General features: G+C 36.5%; 2 protein-coding genes across 2 annotated transcripts in view; one reads left to right on the top strand and one right to left on the bottom strand.

Moving 5' to 3' along the window:
• CHTF18 (chromosome transmission fidelity factor 18) overlaps nt 1-9,404 on the top strand; it is a 273,900-nt gene extending 264,496 nt beyond the window's left edge. Inside the window, exons 20-22 of the mRNA XM_053694989.1 lie at nt 5,722-5,856; nt 5,959-6,016; nt 8,432-9,404. Coding sequence (XP_053550964.1) covers nt 5,722-5,856; nt 5,959-6,016; nt 8,432-8,565 — 327 coding nt within the window. The 3' untranslated portion in view covers nt 8,566-9,404. The remainder of the gene's footprint in view (nt 1-5,721; nt 5,857-5,958; nt 6,017-8,431) is intronic.
• The window catches only part of GNG13 (G protein subunit gamma 13), a 35,441-nt gene continuing 28,260 nt past the window's right edge, over nt 9,391-16,571 (bottom strand). Inside the window, exon 4 of the mRNA XM_053694990.1 lies at nt 9,391-10,259. Coding sequence (XP_053550965.1) covers nt 10,154-10,259 — 106 coding nt within the window. The 3' untranslated portion in view covers nt 9,391-10,153. The remainder of the gene's footprint in view (nt 10,260-16,571) is intronic.

Below are 16,571 nucleotides of genomic sequence, written 5' to 3' on the forward strand. Positions count from 1 at the left end.
TTGGTTATAAAAGAACTAACCACAACATCTTAATCAGCGGACAACCCCAACATGGAGGGTATTGTTGTACTGATATAAATTTGAGAGGATCTATGTGGTGGTTATAAATATTAACAATACAGAAAGAGACACGAGCTGTAGTTGGACTATAAAGGCAACAAAACAATTTTGCAGATACAATGAATCAAAATGTGAAACACTGTGTTAAATCACTTGTTGCAAACGTCCAATTTGGAATCCTTATGGTGCTTGGTATAGCATAATAGGCCCACAGTAATCCGGCCTTGATTCGTTACAAGATTCGTTACAAGATTTCACTTCAGAAAGTAATTGTGCCAATCACTGTCTTTCAATTGTGGTACAGTCCGTGAATCCCAAAGCTTAGCGGGAACGTCAAGATGCCATCAGGCCAAGCGATAGCTCCAAAAAAAAAGAAAAAACTCTGTAGAGTCAGTAGAAGATACCCAAAGTCGGCGTCTCATCAATGAAAACAGCTGCCGTCTTTTCTTTTTTTTTACTATATATTTTTGTATTTAATACATTTATTTTGGTTTAAATCACATGGTTGGTCTGGAAGTGTTAAGAGTCACATGCAACAATATGAATAGATTTTTCCATTTGGATAGTATTCTGTTTTTTGAGTGTGCTGAAATCCCTATCTTTTTATATATAAGGACTACTGATCCTTGTATTTTCTTTCTCTACTTTATAAAATAACTCTATATGTATATTAAGGTGTAAATTGTCATGAAAAGTAACTTGTTGATGAGTTACTGTAACATACAGGTTTCCATTGAGTAAATATTTGTCATTAGCGTAATGCAATCTGGATAGGGAGAAAATATGTCCTCACCCAATCTCTCTCCTAGAAGAGGACTACTAAGAGGATAACGTCAGCTATAGAAGATACCGTACATGTCTTGGGTCGGTAAAACAATTAATGTAGTTTGCCTTGGGTGCAGATCCGATCTTCTATATAGCAGCAATGTGAAATCGTCATAAGACGGTCAGTGAACAGAGAAAGCCAGGGACCAAGTCCATCAGTCATAGAAAACCGTAGCTGAAGCAACAGATTAGGAGATCAAAACAAATAATTGAACCATTCACACAAAAATACGCAGGGAAAATTATATCGTTAAGGTGCATCCAACAAAACTGTTTATCAAAAACGTAAAATTTGTAGGTAAATGACACAGGAATAAATTGTATTAACTATGCACAATGTAAATTGTAATTTTAGTACACTGGATGTGCAAAAACAAAGCAAGAAATGCGCTTTTAAAAGTACAAAATACAAAGTGTAATTGAGGTTTTTTTTCATAAAATGAGGCGTTGATTCTGTGTACATAGATTTGCAGGGGAGCAACGACATTAAAGGGACAGTAAAGTCAAAATAAAATGTTCATGATTCAGAGAGAATATGCCATTTTTATAAATTTTCCAATTTGCTTCATTTTCTTGGTATCATTTGTTGAAGCAGCAATGCACTACTGATTTCTAACTGAACAAATGGGTGAGCCAATGACAATCAAAATATATACAACTACCAATCAGCAGATAGAACCTAGGTTATTTGCTGCTGCTCCTGAGCTTACCTAGATAAACCTTTCAGCAAAGGATAACAAGAGAAGGAAGCAAATTAGATAATAGAAGTAAATTGGAAAGTTGTTTAAAATTATATTCTCTATCTGAATCTTGAAATAAAAAATTGGGGTTTCATGTCCCTTTAAATTAAAGAAAAAAAATATTTTTTCTTTCTTTTTAATAATTGATTTTTATTCACCTTGTTTAAAATACGCTGTATTCCCCCTCTGTACTTCAGCCTTATTGTGCACATTTACATAGCAGAGGGCTCTCATTATTTTTATGGGAAACATCTCGCTACGACACCCCCCTTTATTTAGGATCGGGGTCATAACCTTTTTCAAATAAAGTTCAAACTCTGATACGTTATTGGACGGCTGCAGACATTTTGTAATTAGTGTTTAACAGATTGTCAATGGCTATAGAAACGCTTTTATATTTGTGGTTGTAAAAATGTTCTGTTATGGATACCGAAAAATATAAACTGATATAAAAAAGCACATTTGTGTATTGTACACTCTGTCATTAAAGTTTTTCATTTTGACTTCCGTGAGTCTTTAAAGGGATAACTCCTATTCATGCAAGCATCAGTGTAACCTTTGGACCCAGATTGCAATATGATAACTTGTTGGTATTGTGTTTGCTGTCTGCAGTGTGTGTGTATTTGTTCATCAGCACCAGAGTTTCATGCAGATCTGGTTTGACTCATTTAGTATTTTAGCTCTTATGCTCAACATTGACTATATAAATTGTATAACTGAACACGGAAATTGCTTTTTCTTTTGCTCACACTTAAAAAAAGCTTTTAACCAAAACTATTCCTGTTCTGGTACTATTTTTAGCTTGCTACATCTAAATATTTGTGGCAGATGAGTAAGGAATGTGGTTGGATTTTTTTTCTTTTCTTTAAAGGGACATGAAACACAATTTTTTTTTTTATTTTAATATTCCTATAAAACATAAATTAGAAAAAAAAACTTTTCAGTTTATTTTTATCAAATTTTTTTTCTTTCATGATTCAGAGCATGCGATTTTAAGCAACTTTCTAATTTACTCCAATTAAACATTTTTTTCATTCTCTTAGTATCTTTAATTTGAAGAGCAGGAATGTAAAGCTTAGGAGCAGCCAATTTTTGGTTCAGAACCTGGGTAGCCACCAATCAGCAAGCGCTATCCAGGGTGCTGAACTAAAAACTGGCCGGCTCCTAAGCTTTACATTCCCCTCTTTTCAAATAAAGATACCAAGAGAACGAGAAAAAAATGCTGTCCACAGTCTGAACCAAAGAAGAAAAAAAAAGCTTAGATGCCTTTTTTTTTCAAATAAACATAGCAAGAGAATGAAGAAAAATTGATAATAGGAGTAAATTAGAAAGTTGCTTAAAATTGCATGCTCTATCTGAATCATGAAAGAAAAAATTTGAGTTTAGTACCCCTTTAATTTTCTTGGTGTCCTTTGTTGAAGAAGCAGCAATGCACCACTGGGAGCTAGCTGAACACAATGGGTGAACCAATAAATAACAAGAGACATATACGTGCAGTCAGCAATCAGCAGTTAGTTCCCAGTAGTGCATGGCTGCACCTGAGATTACCTAGGTTTGCTTTTCAAGCAGTGATATCACATTTGTTGCGTTTCCCAAGAGAAACCTGATATGTTGTAGAGCACACTAGTAGCATTTCCTCTTGTGACTAAGTGCCCTACCCTGAGTATTTACATCAGGCTGATACCTAGAATGAGACGACAGAGCCTGGGTCAGGCTTGTAAACTGATTAATTGGTTGGTTTATGATATCAGTAGGAATCTGAGATTATTTACTTGGAAAAAGATCCTGCAGAACTATACAGGGTGTGCTATAAATATGACAGGGACAATTTCTACATTAGGATTACAGGGTCCTGTTCCATAACTAGTATATTGTATTAGCAAAAATACTGTACAAGCTGTCCGTGTTTTGGCAGCATACACACATATGCTACCTTTTGGCCCCCATTCAACCACTGTGCCTAATTAGAGAGCAATGAGGAGTTAATTTGCATCGTATGAGTAACTCAAGCTCTGAGCTAGCATCGTCGTTGAATGCTCGTATAGGGAGCGCAGCATATGTATGTATGCTGCTAAATCGTTTTGACTAGAAGTATTTTTGCTAATACAAGTATATAGACTGTAAGTTGGAATAAAGCGGCTCTCTAATTCTTCTGTCCCAGTCGGCCTTTCCTGGGCTTATATTTATTTTACTCCTTGTATAGCACTGCAGAAATTAGTGGTGTATTACAAAGAGAATACATGCAAACATGCTTGTGTTCAGAACTGAAATGCAGTCTTACATGTTTGAATATTGACTTTTATGTCCCTTTAAGATTTGTGAAATATGTTTGCTTGCAGTGGTTGGATAACCACTGCTTTTTAACGTGCGGTAAGCAGGCTCACTCATGCCTTTACTGCTTAGTACATTGTTACAAACATTGCAAACACAGCTGCCATATAATACTTGAGGCGTGCACACTCCTAAACCTATCTCAGTATGCTCTCATGGGAATTTTGTTTTCCCTATCTCTTTAACTGGGAATAGAGCAAGTGAAATGCCAGTGTTTTTGTCTGTATTGTATAAATGAAATGAAAAAAGACACGAGCGCAAATAGCCACTCTAAGGGGAAACGTTTTACTCAACTCTTAAAATAGCGCAATACATAAAAATGCACGTACAAAAGTTTAAAAAACAATATGCAGATTGTGAATAAATCACTGTGTGTTTCTCCTCTGCAAGTAAATGTCCGGCTTTGCCTGTTTGAATAGGGGAGCTGTGAGAATTTGCTTTCATGTTCTGGTACTTAGATCGCGGAGCCTTCACTAAATCAGTCCAGCCCTGGCTACTTGTGACTACCTCCCTCAGGGAACCGCACCTGCAGAAGGAGGACAGTAGGCTCTGAAGGGCAAAGTGACGAATTCACGAGGTCTGTACCGACGCAAGTCTAGTGCCTGTCTTTATGCTGTCCTATTCACCGGACTGGTGGAAGCAGTAGGAGTCCTTGCGGCAAACAGGCAAAGCCGGACATTTATTTGCAGAGGAGAAACACACAGTGATTTATTCACAATCTGCACATTTTAAACTTTTGTACGTGCGTTTTTATGTATTGAGCTATTTTAAGTGTTGAGTAAAACTTTTACCCTTAGAGTGGCTATTTGCGCTCGTGTCTTTTTTCATTTCATTTTTACAGCCTTTCTTTGGGAGGCAGTTCACAGATACCCTCCGTATACACAGAGAAGCAGCCTTAAATGGACAGTCTAGGCCAAAATAAACTTTCATGATTCAGATAGAGCATGTAATTTTAAACACTTTTCCAATTTACTTTTATCACCAATTTTGCTTTGTTCTCTTGGTATTCTTAGTTGAAAGCTTAATCTAGGAGGTTCATATGCTAATTTCTTAGACCTTGAAGGCCACCTCTTTTCAGAATGCATTTGAACAGTTTTTCACCACTAGAGGGTGTTAGTTCACGTATTTCATATAGATAACACTGTGCTTGTGCACGTGAAGTTATCTGGGAGCAGGCACTGATTGGCTAAACTGCAAGTCTGTCAAAAGAACTGAAATAAAGGGGCAGTTTGCAGAGGCTTAGATACAAGATAACCACAGAGGTTAAAAGTATATTATTATAACTGTGTTGGTTGTGCAAAACTGGGGAATGGGTAATAAAGGGATTATCTATCTTTTAAAACAATAACAATTCTGGTGCAGGCTGTCCCTTTAATTCATTTACAAGCAACATTCTGGAGGAAATTGTGCCCTTATACCGTGGGACCTAATAGCCAGATACTACTGTTTATACTCCATTACAGGACTCTTCATATAGCAAGGTCTGTGGTGTATCTGGAAATAAGACTTTGATAAATATCAATTGGGACTCATATTGAGGTCACCGACCTGTTTTTGCTTTTATTGGAAATCACATGTGGATTGAATTTGATCACACGGTAAATAATATGTAATTATTTTGTGTATTTATCTTGACATATTCTCACCTGTAGCAGGAAGCGCAACAGTTCACCTTGATTTATTTTTGTCTGTATTGCCTACTGAACACGTCAATGATTTTATTTTGTAATTTAGTTGATTCTGTTATCCTATGTTCCTTTTTCAGCAAGAGAACATCAGCTCTGGCAACACAGGCGTAACCACAGATGTGAAGGCTGCAGCGAAAGCCGTTAAATCCGGCCCTCTGAACCACGAACAGCGATTAGAGAACATAATGAAGAAAACAGCCTTTGAGGAGAAGGTAGGTCAACTTGTAGTAAAAATAGGAGTATAAATCGTCACCTGTTTCATCACACTGGACTGAATATAACCACTCAATTATTTTATTCCTCTCATTCTACAGCCTGAAAAGGATTTCTTTGGCCGTGAGGTAGTCAAGAAATTAATATCTACAGATTCAGGTACGTGACATTGTTTTATTATTATTATTAATCCCCAGAAAAAAAAATTAAAGGGACATTAAACCCCCAAAATATTTTATCACACATATTAGAAAAAAACAGCAGTTGGACATGTTGTTCTTTTTAGTTCATGTTTGTACAACTCATTTCTATGGACTAGTTTCTTATTGGTTCAAAAGGACAATACCCACCACTTTTGGTAGACAGAGACGCCTCTACCAGCATATAAATATTTTTATTCAGGACAACAACAAAAAAGTATGATTTAAACTGCTTTCCTCTAGCTACAACAAAGGAAAAAATACTTTAATGTCCCTTCAAGTAAATTATATCACATATAATGTGTACAGAGGTTTCAAAGTTGTGAGGTGCAGGTGTTGGAATCCATTTTGTTTTGTTATCATTATGTAGTACAAAGCAGAGAATATGACTATGTTCTTGCTTAATAATTGAAAGCAGCACCATTTGTATTAAGTTATTTAAAGGGACATAATACCCATATGCTAAATCACTTGAAAGTGATGCAGTGTAATTGTAAAAAGCTGAAATGTCTGAACATCTCTATGTAAAAGATATTTTACCTCAGATTTTCTTCAGCTCACAAGAGTAAGTGCTCTTTGAAATTATCCTTCAGCTACAAGTTGGAAAAAAACTAAACTGCCAATCCGCATCATCAGTGCTGAGGTCATGCTTTGCTTTACTGTGGTCTCATGAGATGTTACTGAAATCTTACGAGATTTTATAGTAAACTTCCTTAAACTGAAAAGGGAGTCCCGGGACTAGCATCCTGATTGGCTGTTTAAAGTTCCTTTACAATGGTATGTGGCTACTAATTACATCTTGAGGTGAAATATCTTCCTTTCTTACAGAGATGTTTAGGTGATATTTTTTATAGTTATGCTGCATCACTATCGGGTGCTTCAACATTTGGGTATCATCTTCCTTTAAACTGTTGGGCACAACCACAATCGCAGGGTTACTTCTCGCCATGAAATTGTTTTTCAACTTTTCATCTATCTCTTTTCAAAGCCATTTTTTAACCTGTTGCTACAAGTGCCGGTTGGTGAATCTTTACATCTTCATGCTGGGTGCGGCCATCTTGGAGCTTAGTGATTCATATTCACAGTTCAGTGATGTTAACAGTTTGAGGGTTTTTTTGACGGCTGCATTGTGCACTTTTGTTAGTGTCCATGATACAGAGCGGGAACTTTACATTTTTGCACTGGCTGCATTGCTTTATATTTATTCATGTTTTTATTACAATGTGTCAATTGTATGCTGTGTATATAAATAAAAAGTAACAAAAATATAAACCTCCCATTCTGTATTGTGTGTGTTAACCCGATACAGCTGTGAATAAGCTGGCAACATCACGATCTATGAATGTTTACCACTTGTCACTGGGTGCAAGAAACACGAGAACCAAGATGGCGAGGACCAGGTATAAATATTCAGAGATTAAAGGGATATGAAACACATTTTTCTTTTATGATTCAGCAGACAATTTTAAACAACTTTACAATTTACTTCTATTATCTAATTTGCTTCATTCTTTTGGTATCTTTTTTGAAAAATATATCTAGAGCTAGTTGTTAATTGGTGGCTCAACTTATATGCCTATTTTCATTGGCTTACAATTGTGTTCAGCTAGCTCACAGTAGTGCATTTTTGCTTCTTCAATAAAAGATACCAAGAGAATGAAGAAAATTGATAACAGAAGTAAATTGGAAAGTTATTTAAAAATGTTTAATCTATCTGAATCATGAAAAAAAAATGTGGCCTTTAACCAGTACCTGTAATGGGTTAAATAAGTGTTTCTGAAGAGGAGCTGCAGGCACAAGAGAACGGGTGAGTAGTAAAAAAATCAGTTGTAGTTGTGACCAGAAGTCTAATTAAAATTAAATTATTTGTTTTGTTTTTGCATCAACAAAAGAGCATTTTAAAGGGACAGTATACACCAATTTTCATATAACTGCATGTAATAGACACTACTATAAAGAACAATATGCACAGATACTGATATACAATCCAGTATAAAACTGTTTAAAACTTACTTAGAAGCTCCCAGTTTAGCTCTGTTGAAAAGGATTAGCTAGAACTCCCAATGCAAGTGGGAAATAGCAGACACCCCCCCCTCCCCTGCATATGAAAAGACCCTTTACATAAACAGGAGCAAGCTGGAGTAGGTATGCGTCAGTATTCTCCTAAAACTTTGGGGCTTGGTTAGGAGTCTGAAAATCAGAGCAATGTTATTTAAAAATAAGCAAAACTATACATTATAAAAAATAAAAAAAAAACCTGTATGGGCTCTATAAATGGTTCATCTACAAAACATTTATGCAAATAAAAATCTAGTGTATAATGTCCCTTTAAGACTGACTTAATTTTTTTTTTTTAATATACTTTTGTCCCCAGGAAAACCAGACCAAGAGGAGTCTGTTGAGAAACGCATCGGGACAGCTGTGGGAAACAGTCACGTTTGGTTTCGGTTTAACGAAGGAGTTTCGAATGCTGTGAGGCGAAATGTTTATATTAAGGACCTACTTTGATGATTGTGGGATCTATAGACTTTAAACAAAAAGGATCATTTTGATCCCTCCACTGTCTTCATTCAAACTCAAGAACTTTATTTTTTTTTAAGAATTCAACTGTCACGGAAGCAGTTTCGACTTAAGGAAAGACCTGTCGGGTGACTTCGGCTAAAATCCATTTGTTTGCTAGTTTTTTTACAAGTTTAAAAAATCCACTGTTAAATATATGCTCGTATGTTTCTATTTATTCCTCATAATCTGTTTTCTGGTTAAAGGAATGTGAAACCCCAAATTTTATTTTCATGATTCAGATAGAGCATACAATTTTAAACAATTCACTTTTATTATCAAATTTGCTTTGCTGTGTTAGTATCCTTTTGTTGAAGGAGCGGCAATACATTACTGGGAGCTAGCTAAACACAGGATGAGCCAGTGACTCAAGATATACACTTGTAGTCACCAGCTAGCTCCCAGTAGTGCATTGCTGTGCCTGAGCCTACCTAGGTATGCTTTTCAACAAACGATACCAAAGAAACAAAGCAAAATTGATAATAGAATTCAATTTGACTAACAGTTATAAGTGCATGCTCTATCTGAATCATTAAAAATTAATTTTCACTTTACTGTTTCTCAGAAAAAAAAGAAAAGCAGTGTATTTTGCAATAATTAAAAACAAAAAAAAACAATAACAAATTGTGTTAAATTATTAACAACTGCCCAAGTGTGTATACAGATTTCATAAAGAGGATAAACATTTTAAATTAAAAGAAAACATTGCCTTTGTTCTGTTTCACCACCTGTTTTGTATTTAAAAAAAAAAAAAAAACACAAAACAAAAATAAATATCTTTTTCATCAGTTGCCGTTTTCTTTATTTCAGCATACAAAGTCCCCGAATTAGCGCCTTTATTGTCTACCACACGGAATATTCTAAAATATACAAATGTGTTCTAGGCGAAAATAGTTTTGTTTTTATAAAAGATTTTTTTTTTTTTTTTTTTTTCATTTTTAAAAGTTTTAAACGTAATTCATCTTTCGAACAACAAAACATTTAACAGGTAAACTGTATATTGTTAGGACAAAATAATAAATGTTTTTTTATTTAAAAATTAATTTACTAGATAACTGGGTCAAAGGCTACTAATAAGACAGGGCAATTTGATTCTATGTTCTCTTATGTTACAGTAAGGAGAACAATTCTATAGTGCATAATCTTGAAGTTACAGTATATAGAGGATATTTCTTCCTATGGTTGCATAAGTACAGTGCTGTTATTGCTGTCATACAAATGTAGCTATCAGCAGTAACAAACCTACGTCCATGTCCTATGTAATCCAATCTCGGTTTCAAAGAAAAACTCGAATTTCACTGCCTAGTTTGCAATTTTCATTTTACCTCAAATTGTAGAAAAAAGCAATCTGCTTTTTTTATTTTTTATTAAGCGTTGTTACCCATAATCGCTGACGCTGGAGAGAAAGAAAAAATTCAGTTACCTTCTGTGAGTATTATCTGATTAAATATAGCCTACTGTTATAGTGTTTTAAAAAGTACATTCAGAATAGATGTTACGTTTCTGGTAAGGATTAGAAAAGAAATAAACTTCCTCTTCACAGGATGCTGCATTTTCCTCTTTCTACCCATGGGTTGCTCTTCATAAGCTCTGGATTCAGGAAGGGGTCGTTAGGTACGCCCTCCTCGATCCACTTTAGCAACCTGAGGGGGAGACGTGAAATAAGAGAAATCTTAAAACATAAAATGAGTTCATACTTTAACAAACTGAGGGGGTGACATGAAATGAAATAAGCAAACTCGTATAATTTGTAAAATTACAAATTGGAAAAAAAAAAAAATTCTCAAGTTTTCGTGCATGTAAGGTCACGCCACACGTGATACAAACAGAGTACGGTTAGTTTTGCAACTTTGAATGTTTTTGCTTGAATTAAATATTACATTTTCCTATTTCAAAATATTTAAATGTAACTTTAGTTTTGACATTTTTGTCCATTTAAAGTTAGTTTAAAGGGTTAGAAGATTCACAATTTAAAGGGATACTAAACCCAAATGTTTTCTTTCATGATTCAGCAAAGAGCAGAAATTTTAAGCAACTTTCTCATTTACTCCAATTATCAAAAAAAAAAATCGTTCTCCTGCTATCTTAATTTAAAAAGCAGGAATGTTAAAAGGCCATAATACCCAAATGTTTAAACACTTGAAAGTGATGCAGCATAGCTGTAAAAAGCTGATTAGAAAATATCACCTGAACATCTCTATGTAAAAAAGAAAGATATTTTACCTCAAAAGTTCCTCAGTAGCCACCTCCCATTGTAAAGGATTTCTAAGCAGCAAATCAGTATGTCCCGGGACAGCTGAAAGGATGAGCCTCGTGCACTCTCATGTTATTTCCCTATTCAGTGTAACAATGAAATCTCATGAGAGTTAAGTCAAATCTCATGAGATCACAGTAAAAGAGTTCATGACCTCAGCACTGCTGATGCTGATTGGCTGCTGTTCATTTCTTCAGCTGGGAGCAGCTGAGTATAACTTTTTACACAGAACTTACTCTGCTGAGCTGAGGAGATTTTGAGGTAAAATATCTTCCTTTTTTTACATAGAGATGCTCAGGTGATATTTTCCTGTCAGCTTTTTACAGTTATACTGCATCAGTTTCAAGTGATTTAGCATATGAGTATTATGTCCCTTTAAACTTAGGAGCCGGCTTATTTTATGTTCAGCACCATGGATAGTGCTTGCTTTTATTGGTGGCTACATTTAGCAAACCAATAAGCAAGCATAATCCCAGGCTCTGAACCAAAAATGGGCCGGCTATTAAGCTTTATATTCCTGCTTTTTAAATAAAGATAGCAAGAGAACAAAGAAACATTGATAATAGGAGTAAATTAGAAAATTGCTTCTCTATCTGAATTATGAAAGAAAACATTTGGGTTTAGTGTCCCTTTAAGGGACATGAAACCCATTTTTTTTCTTTTATGATTCAGAGAGAGAATACCATTTATTTCATGTAATTGGCAAGAGTCCATGAGCTAGTGACGTATGGGATATACAATCCAACCAGGAGGGGTAAAGTTTTCCAAACCTCAAAATGCCTATAAATACACCCCTCACCACAACCACAATTCAGTTTTACAAACTTTGCCTCCTATGGAGGTGGTGAAGTAAGTTTGTGCTTGATTTTTATAATTTCTTCTGTGATAAGCGCTTCTAAGCATTCTGAAGCCCAATTCTTCTCAGAGTACAGTGTTTGTCAGAGGGATGTGAAGAGAGAGTATCGCCTCACAGGAAATCTTTTCAAGGGTTCTCTGTTATCGGCCGTAGGGATTAATCTCCTACCTCCCTTTTCAGATCAACGATATACTCTTATATACTATTACCTCTGCTGATAGCTTTCAGTACTGGTTTGTCTATCTGCTATATGTGGATGGGTGTCTTTCGGTAAGTATGTATCATTTTTTTAAGACACACTCAGCTATGGTTTGGCGCTTTATGTATTAATGTAAAGTTTTAAATATATGTATTTTACTTATATTTGCCATGAGTCAGGTCTATGTGTATTTCCCTTTGCAGTCCAGCAGTTTTCATTATGAGAATCATGTTTAGGAAGTTTGTCTTACCTGGGATATAGTCTTTTTTCAATTTGACTTGTTTTTTTCTTGGAAAACTTGCGGGCAAATTAGGCTTGTGAGGGCACAAAATGCTGTTATTTATTGCATCATTCTTGGCGCGCAAGATTTTTTTGGCTGCGAATGTGCGTCGGTCATGACGTAAGTTCGTCATTTCCTGCGTTTTAGTTGACGCTAGGTTGTTTGGCGCAAAATTGTGTTTTGACGCGAGTTGCGTCATTTCCGGATGTTTGTTGGTGCCAAAACATTTCTCAACTTCCTTTTGCGTTGTGCGTCATACTTGGCGCCAAAAAAAATTTAGTTTTATTTTACCTCACTTCCTATATGCTCCTTGCCTTCTTTATACTCAGAGGGCTATGCTATTTGCTTTTTTTTGCCAAATTTAGCACATGCATTTTTCCCATTCCTGAAACTGCGGAAATAAGATATTTCTGTTTAATGTTATTTTTCTTTTTTTTTTTTTACATTTTACAAAATATCTCTATCTGATCCTGTCTCAGAAGCTGCTGTAGGAACCATGCTGCCTGAACACAGTTCTACCAAAACTAAGCGTATCTGTTGTAAGATAATGGAGATTATATCTCCAGCTGTGGTATGTAACTGTTGTCATGATAAGCTTTTGAATGCAGAAAAGGTTTCTATTAGTGCTAGTACAGTATCTGTTGTTCCTTCAAAATCTAAAGTACATGATATCCCTGTTGATATGAAAAATTATATTGCTGATGCGATACAGAAGACTATGGCTGCTATACCGCCTTCAAATAAACGTAAAAGTTCTTTTAAAACTTCTCATAATACTAATGAAATTTGTAATGACCGACAACATACTGATATATCCTCCTCTGATGAGGATCTCTCTGGTTCAGAGGATCCTACTTCAGACATTGACACTGATAAATCATCTTATCTTTTTAAGATTGGGTATATTCGTTCTTTGTTAAATGAAGTGTTAATAACTTTGTATATTGAGGAGTCTTGTCCTCTTGATAATATATCCAGTAAACGTTTAAATTCTGTCTATAAACCTGTGACTACTCCTGAGGTTTTTCCTGTTCCTGATGCCATTTCTGATGTGATTGCTAAGGAATGGTCTAAGCCTGGTACTTCTTTTGTTCTTTCTTCAAGGTTTAAAAAGTTGTATCCTTTGCCAGTGGCTAGATTAGAGTTTTGGGAAAAAGTCCCTAAGGTTGATGGGGCTATTTCTACTCTTGCTAAACGTACTACTATTCCTATGGAAGATAGTACCTCTTTTAAGGATCCTTTATATAGGAAAATTGAATCTTATCTAAGGAAACCTTATTTGCATTCTGGCTATATGCTCAGACCTGCCATTTCTATGGCTGATATTGCGGCTGAATCAACTTTTTGGTTGGATAGCTTAGCACAACAGGAAAAAGACTCTGATTTCATAGCATTGTTCGTTTGCTTTAACGTGCTAATTATTTTATCTGTGATGCTATTTTTGATATCATCAAGATAAATGTTAAATCTATGTCTTTAGCTATTTTAGCTAGAAGAGCTTTATGGTTCAAATCATGGAATGCTGACATGGTATCTAAATCTAGATTACTATCTCTTTCATTCCAGGGTAATAATTTGTTTGGTTCCCAGTTGGATTAAATTATTTCCTCTATTACTGGGGGGAAGGGAGTTTTTTTCCTCAAGATAAAAAGTCTAAAGGCAAATCTAGAGCTTCTAATCGGTTTCGTTCCTTTCGACAGAATAGAGAACAGAAAATCTCTCCTTCCCCTAAAAAGACTCTGGGGCCTATCTATCAAGCTCTGAATGGAGCTTAATGGCCGTTTAATGGCTTAAACAGCGGTTATAAAGCAGCGGTCTAAAGACCGCTGTTCCATAACCCTGTCCGCCTGCTCTGAGCAGGCGGACAGGAATCGCCACAATTCAACCCGGTCGAGTACGATCGGGTTGATTGACACCTCCCTGCTGGCGGCTAATTGGCCACGAGTCTGCAGGGGGCGGCGTTGCACCAGCAGCTCTTGTGAGCTGCTGGTGCAATGCTGAATACGGAGAGCGTATTGCTCACCGCATTCAGCGATGTCTGTTGGATCTGATCCGCACTGTCGGATCAGGTCTGACAGACATTTGATAAATGGGCCTCTCTGGCTCCAAATTGAAGCTTCCTCGAGTTGGAATAAATCCAAGCCTTACAAGAAACCAAAGCCAGCCCCCAAGACTGCATGAAGGTGCAGCCCCTCGATCCATTTCTACTGGTGGGGGGCAGATTGAAATTATTTCAAGACGTTTGGGCAGGTTCCATTCAGAATCATTGGATTCAGAATATTGTCTCCCAGGGGTATCGAATAGGTTTTAGAATAAGACCTGTGAGAAGATTTTTTTTATCTCTCACGTTCCAACAAATCCTGTGAAAGCTCAGGCTTTTCTGAAATGTGTTTCAGATTTAGAGCTTTCAGGAGTGATTGTACCAGTTCCAATTCTGGAACAGGGTCTGGGTTTTTATTCAAATCTATTCATTGTCCCGAAGAAGGGAAATTCTTTCAGACCAGTTCTGGATCTGAAGTTTTTGAATCCTTTTGTAAGAGTCCCAACTTTCAAGATGGTGACTATAAGGACTATTCTGCCTTTTGTTCAGCAAGGTCATTACATGTCCTCAATAGACTTACAGGATATGCATATCTTCATATTATGATTCATCCAGACCACTATCAGTTTCTGAGATTCTCTTTTCTAGACCAGCATTACCAGTTTGTTGCTCTTCCATTTGGCCTAGCAACAGCTCCAAGAATCTTTTCGAAGGTTCTTGGTGCCCTTCTATCTGTAATCAGAGAGCAGGGTATTATGGTGTTTCCTTATTTGGACAATATCTTGGTACTGGCTCAATCTTTTCATTTAGCAGAATCTCACACAAATCAACTTGTGTTGTTTCTTCAAAGACACGGTTGGAGGATCAATTTACCAAAGAGTTCCCTGATTCCTCAGACAAGGGTCACCTTTTTAGGTTTCCAGATAGATTCAGTGTCCATGACTTTGTCTTTAACAGACAAGAGACGAATGAAATTGGTTTCTGCCTGTCGAAACCTTCAGTCTTGATCATTCCCTTCACCTAGCTATGTGCATGGAAGTTTTAGGTCTCATGACTGCAGCATCGGACGCGATCCCCTTTGCTCGTTTTCATATGAGAGCTTTGCATGCTGAATCAATGATGCAGGGATTATACTCTGATATCACAGTTGATATACTTAAATCTCAACATTCAACTCTCCTGTCCTGGTGGTTAGTCCATCATCGGATTATTCAAGGGGCCTCTTTTATTCGTCCGGCCTGGACTGTGATTTCACGGAATCCAACTCCTGTCTAATTTCTGCGATACATATTCCAGGTGTAGACAATTGGGAAGCGGATTATCTCAGTCGTCAGTCTTTACAACCAGGGGAGTGGTCTCTCCATCCAGATGTATTTTGTCAGATTGTACAGATTTGGGGTCTCCCAGAAAAAGATCTGATGGCTTCCCATCTAAACAAGAAGCTTCCCAGGTACCTTTCCAGGTCCAGGGATCCTCAGGCGGAGATGGTGGATGCGTTAGCAGTTCCTTGTTTTTACCAACCTGCTTACATTTTTCCGCCTCTAGTTCTTCTTCCAAGGGTGATCTCCAAGATTATATTGGAATAATTGCATGCGTTTCTGATAGCACTAGCATGGCCTCACAGGTTTTGGTATGCAGACCTTGTCCGGATGTCCAGTTGCCAACCTTGGCCACTTCCTTTAAGGCCAGACCTTCTGTCTCAAGGGCCGTTTTTCCATCAGGCTCTCAAATTGCTAAATTTGAAGGTAAGGAAATTAGAAGCTTAGTGCTTAGTCATATAGGTTTCTCTGACTCCGTGATTAATACTATGCTACAGGCTCGTAAGTCTGTTTCAAGAAAGATTTATTATCGGGTTTGGAAAACCTATATTTCATGGTGTTTTTCTCATAAATTATCTTGGCATTCTTTTAGGATTCCTAGAATTTTACAGTTTTTCAGGATAGTTTGGTTAAAGGTTTGTCTGCAAGTACTTTAAATGCACAAATCTCTGCTCTTTCTGTTTTATTTCACAGACAAATTGTTAATCTTCCTAATATTCACTGTTTTGTTCAGGCTTTGGTTCGTATCAAGCCTGTTATTAAATCAATTTCTCCTCCTTGGAGTCTTAATTTGGTTTTGAAGGCTTTGCAGGCTCCTCCTTTTGAGCCTATGCATTCTTTGGATATTAAACTACTTTCTTGGAAAGTGTTGTTCCTTTTGGCTATCTCTTCAGCTAGAAGAGTTTCTGAATTGTCTGCTCTCACTTGTGAGTCTCCTTTTCTGATTTTCCATCAGGATAAGGCTGTTTTGCAGACTTCGTTTAAATTTCTTTCTAAGGTTGTGAAT

The sequence above is a fragment of the Bombina bombina genome, chromosome 11 (genome assembly GCF_027579735.1).
Source record: "Bombina bombina isolate aBomBom1 chromosome 11, aBomBom1.pri, whole genome shotgun sequence".
NCBI classification, from domain to species: domain Eukaryota; kingdom Metazoa; phylum Chordata; class Amphibia; order Anura; family Bombinatoridae; genus Bombina; species Bombina bombina.